Source organism: Ipomoea nil, unplaced genomic scaffold (genome assembly GCF_001879475.1).
Source record: "Ipomoea nil cultivar Tokyo-kokei standard unplaced genomic scaffold, Asagao_1.1 scaffold1286, whole genome shotgun sequence".
NCBI classification, from domain to species: Eukaryota; Viridiplantae; Streptophyta; class Magnoliopsida; order Solanales; family Convolvulaceae; genus Ipomoea; species Ipomoea nil.
Window position 1 is genome coordinate 160,001 of NW_017617714.1, and position 5,078 is coordinate 165,078.

Here is a 5,078-nt window from a genome sequence, read left to right on the forward strand (position 1 = left end):
CGCACATTAATCCACCGCACATCCGCACAGGAAGCATTCAACCGCACGGGAACCTTTCACTATATATATATATATATATATATATATATATATATATATATATATATATATATATATATATATATGGCACACTCTCATGCAAACAGCCATCCAGGAAAGAAATAAGAACCATTTAGCGTTGTGCACGTGTCCAGATCAACGAATCAGATGTAATTTAAAAAAAAAAAATCGACGTGGTGGCATTTTTATAAATAACTCGAACTTAGATGCATGTAAATGTGTTATAAGTGCAAGTAACTGGTGCACATTTGCAAGTAAAAAGTGTAGGTAAAATCACTTACAAGTGCATGTAATTTTACCTTGTTAACACTCATGCACCTAGGTGCACTTAGTTATAACGTTAGGTGCACTTAGTTTTGATGCTTAGTGTAAATTTTACTTGCACCTATAATACATTTTACATGCACTTGTAATACATTTTACATGCAATGAGGTCCACTATATGAAACTGCTACTTTCACTTGTAATACATTTTACTTGCACTTTGATATTTAATTATTTACGAAAATGCCAGCTCATTTTTTTTAAAAAAAAATCAGTGTTTTCTCATCTCTTAGATCTTGACACATGGACGTCGCTGAATAATTCTCATTTCTCTCATGGGCGGGCAGTTCGCACCTGAATGGCCTCCTATATATATATATATATATATATATATATATATAACATGTCTTACTATAAAAAGTGATAACTAATTTTAGTAAAAAAATATACAGAGTTAATTTTATAATTATTGAAAACTTTTAGGGTTACTATATATATAAAACTAACCCTAACCTTTTTTTTAAAAAAAATTTTAATGCAACCCTAACCCTAATCGTACCCCCTTTCACCTTTATTTTTTTGCAATCTTCAATGGTTGATCTATCCAAATAGATAGATCAAAACAGTCATAACTTTTTTTTTTTACGTGTAAGCATATTTTCACCTTAAATAGATGAGAGTATTTCAAAAATTATAAATTAGTTTAGCTGAGTCTACTATAAATTTAATAGAGTTCATACAATAATTAAATAAAAGATTGTTACAATAACCATAGGCATTACATGTGATTAACAATTAGGCTCCCGAGCTTCCACAATCATTAGTGCATGGACCGTAGTCCAGCTGTGTGGACTACATAACGTATATTATTTTAACTCATAAAATACATTATTCAAATACAAAGTATATTATTCTAACTCATAAAATACATTATCTTATCCAGAAATTTCATTATTCTAACACATAAAGTACATATATATTATTCTAACTCATAAAATACATCATTCTAACACATAAAGTACATTATTCTAACTCATAAAATACATTATCTTACTCTAAAAAGTTCATTATTTTAACACATAAAATACATTATCTTACCCTAGAATGTTCATTGTTCTATCACACACGCCACTACTACAAAAAAGTGATACTACATCACCCCATCAATGTCAGTTTTTTACTAACTGACGTAATATGTCAATAAAATAAAGTAAAAATAATTTATATTATTTACGACGTCGGTTTTTGACAAAAATTGACGTCATATGTAATTTTTATTTAAAAATACTTTAATGTGACATATAACACCGGTTCGTAGATGAACCGATGTCGTATGTTCTAATTTTTTTTTAAAAAATAATTTCATATGACATACGACGTCGGTTTGTAAATGAAAAATATTTTAATATGACATACGACGTCGGTTCGTAAAAATGAACCGACGTCGTATGTTAAAAATCATAAATAAATACGGAGTAATAAAAACTAGCGTAGGGACATACGACATCGGTTTAATGTTAACCGACGTTGTATGTTCTAAACATTTTTTAAAAAATAATTTAATATGACATACGACATGAGTTCATTGAAGAATAGACATCCTATGTTAAAAAAACAAAATATATTAAAAAAAAATTATACGGATGATATAACGTCAGTTCTTTAAAAGAACAGACGTTTTCTCTATTACAAAAATTTAAATATATATGCTATTATGCTAATGACCAGTAACCCCTAGTTTTCACTTCCAGAATTTTCTTTCTTCTTCTCCTCCAAGCCACTAGTGCAGTCGCCATCAGCCGTTGTTGTTGCCACTAAATCCACCGTTGCCGTCGCCATCAACCTTCTTCTTCTTCTTCTTCTTCTTCTTCGTATTTATCAATGTAGATCCGTTTTCAGTTAACCCATTCCCAGTTTGTTCCTTTGCTTTTTTGAACCATTTTTCACATATAATCCTAGGATTGGGATACTGTGGGGTTTGGGGGTAAGCTTAATGGCGGATAGAGTGAAGCATATCTATACGAGCGGAGAAGCTGGCGGCGCGGTAGAGCAACGATATGTATGAGCTAGCAGCCGACGCATCGGATCATTGAGTTGCCCTCCATTTCCGCCGTCGCCATTGCAGGTAGGATAGAATGTATGTATGTGTGTATGTATATATGTATAAATATAGATAGATCATAGATGCGAGTGTGGAGTTTAAGCAAATTTGATCTGTTGTTGTTTTTTCTACTGTGAGTAAAGGGATGGGTGACGGGGAATTGCAGAGGAAGAAGAGGTGGGTGTTGGGTGTTCAGCTGCATGCATCCAATATAAGGGGAAAAGACTAGAATGTGCGGTTAACAAGGCGAAATTCCCAAAATGTGTCGTATTTTTTTTTGACAACAATATGCAAAACTTCTTTCGAAGTTGTGTTTTTGGAGTATTTAGTATTTTTCATGTATTTCTGTAAAACGTAAGAGGCAGTTGCGTTTTACGAATACGATACGTAAAACGTAATACGCTCTTGCATTTTACAGCGCATACTGTATCCCCCAAAACGCAACTTGCGTTTGCGTTTTACGTATTATACGTAAAACGCAAAACGAAGTTGCGTTTTTGTCATTTTTTTGTACTGGCCGTTTCCGGCGAATTTGAAGGCCGGCGAGAATTGATCGAATTGAAGATCAGAATTGAAATAGCTTGGTATGGGGTTGAGTACTAAGCAGGTTTCCGGCGGGGATCATCAACCTGGGATTATTGAGTGGGATAATCCCCCGACAGCGGGAGTACGAGGTTGGATCTCCCGGCGGCCGTACAGCCGCCGCAAAAGGCGGTGCAGCCTTTGAAGTGTCCGAGGTGTGCTTCGGCGAATACCAAGTTCTGTTACTACAACAACTATAACAAGTCCCAGCCTCGACATTTCTGCAAAGGCTGCAAGCGCCACTGGACGGAAGGGGGCACCTTGCGTAACGTCCCCGTCGGCGGCAGCCGGAAAAACAAGCGCCTCAAGACGCCGCCCAACCCTACCGCCGCCGCCGCCGTTACGTCAGCTCCCGCCGCCACGGCTGATCAAAAACCTGGCGAACAGAAAAACAACAACACGCCCACTATCTTCTTCCCCGCCGACCCAGTAATTGGCAACAACGCCGCCGCCACGGCGGCGTTCAACATTGGCCCGTCGACGCCGATGGTTTTACACGACGATCAAGACACCACCGCGAAACTCTTACCCTTTTCGTTCTCCACTTACTTCGATCCGATTTCTTGCTCCATTCCTTCGTTCAACACCCAATCCTCGTTTTACGTATTTAAAAGTATAATACGTAAAACGCATCTCCCAATTGCGTTTTAACGTATTCCATACGTATTGTGAAAACGCAACTGGGAGATGCGCTTTTCGTATTCAATACGTTACGTATTTAACGAAAAAAAAATACGGATTAAATACCTTCAAAAACGCAACTCGCAATAGAGTTTTGCATATTTCTGTCAAAAAAAAAAAGTCATCACACATTTTGGCTAATTCTCAACCATTTCTACACATTCTAGTCTTTTTCCCTCCAATATAATAGGGGTTCATGCATTATCTTGCTCTTCTTCTTCTAGCATTACTTGATTTAGACATCTCCAGGATCTCTTAATAGCCAAATCTAACGCAGAAGCGGTTACATCAGTGAAGAAGGAAGAAAGAAAAGGTTTCTGGTATTATTCTCAAGAAGTCTCTGGTAAGGAATTTACACGCTAGTTATATACAAGGTATGGCGGTTCATAACCAAAATAACAAACACATGGAGAAAATACAAAACTAGCCCTCTAGATATTTTCATTAACATGTGCGCTGCTTTCATCCATGTCACGTGTGCTATGGCCTCTTGTTACCCCCCCGTAAGCTGGAGGATGAAGATTTTGAATACCCAGCTTAGAAGTGAAGGATTGGAACATGGAGATGGGAAGGGCCTTCGTAAAGCCATCAGCTATTTGAGCCGATGAGGACACTACCATCAACTTGATTACCCCTTGAGCAACTCTTTCGCGAACGACGTGACAATCAATGTCTATATGCTTCGTACGTTCGTGGAAGACATGATTTTCGGCAATAGCAATGGCCGACTTGCTATCACAGAAGACGGTTGCCGGTTTGTCTAATGTGAGCTGCATATCTTTTAACAACATCACAAGCCATTGAGCTTCGCAGACAGTGGCAGCAAGGGCCCTGTACTCTGCTTCCGAGGATGAACGGGAGACGGTTACTTGCTTTTTCGACCTCCATGATATGAGAGATGTGCCAAGGAAAATACAAAAACCGGTAATCGACCTTCTTGTCTCTGTGCACGCTGCCCAGTCCGAATCAGAGAAGATATTCAAGTGCAAGCTGTTGCTCTGTGGATAGAAAATCCCTTGGCCAGGAGCTCCTTTAATATATCTCAGGACGCGGTGTGCGGCAGTCAGGTGCACATCTGTTGGGGAGTCCACAAATTGACTTAATTGTTGCACCGAGTAAGCTATGTCTGGCCGTGTTGCTGTTAGATAGAGCAATCTGCCAATTAGTCGCCTGTAGCTACTTGCATCAGTTAGGGGAGTGCCATCAGTCTTATTCAATGTATGGCCTGGAACCATGGGTGTGCTTGTGGGCTTACAACTGATGAATCCAGTTTCATTCAAGATTTCTAACGCATATTTGCGTTGACATAGATTGAGTCCTTCTTTGGTTCTGTGAGCTTCGATTCCCAGAAAATAGCCTAGACTGCCCAAGTCTTTTATCTTGAATGTCT

At 38.2% G+C, this 5,078-nt stretch overlaps 1 protein-coding gene across 1 annotated transcript; it reads left to right on the top strand.

The window, feature by feature from the left end:
• The first annotated feature begins 2,570 nt into the window (after window positions 1–2,570).
• LOC109184708 (dof zinc finger protein MNB1A-like) lies at window positions 2,571–4,051 on the top strand. The gene is made up of 3 exons (XM_019334746.1): window positions 2,571–2,602; window positions 3,088–3,610; window positions 3,938–4,051. The coding sequence occupies exons 1-3, from the start codon at window positions 2,571–2,573 to the stop codon at window positions 4,049–4,051; spliced, it is 669 nt and encodes a 222-aa protein (XP_019190291.1).
• Window positions 4,052–5,078: the final 1,027 nt, after the last annotated feature.

What these genes read in the sequence shown, in the direction of transcription:
- LOC109184708 (XM_019334746.1), top strand. Translation starts at nt 2,571, where the DNA reads ATGGGTGACGGGGAATTGCAGAGGAAGAAGAG. An exon ending in GAATTGCAGAGGAAGAAGAG is followed by an intron (nt 2,603 to 3,087) that starts GTGGGTGTTGGG and finishes ATCCCCCGACAG; the next exon opens with CGGGAGTACGAGGTTGGATC. An exon ending in ACACCCAATCCTCGTTTTAC is followed by an intron (nt 3,611 to 3,937) that starts GTATTTAAAAGT and finishes AGACATCTCCAG; the next exon opens with GATCTCTTAATAGCCAAATC.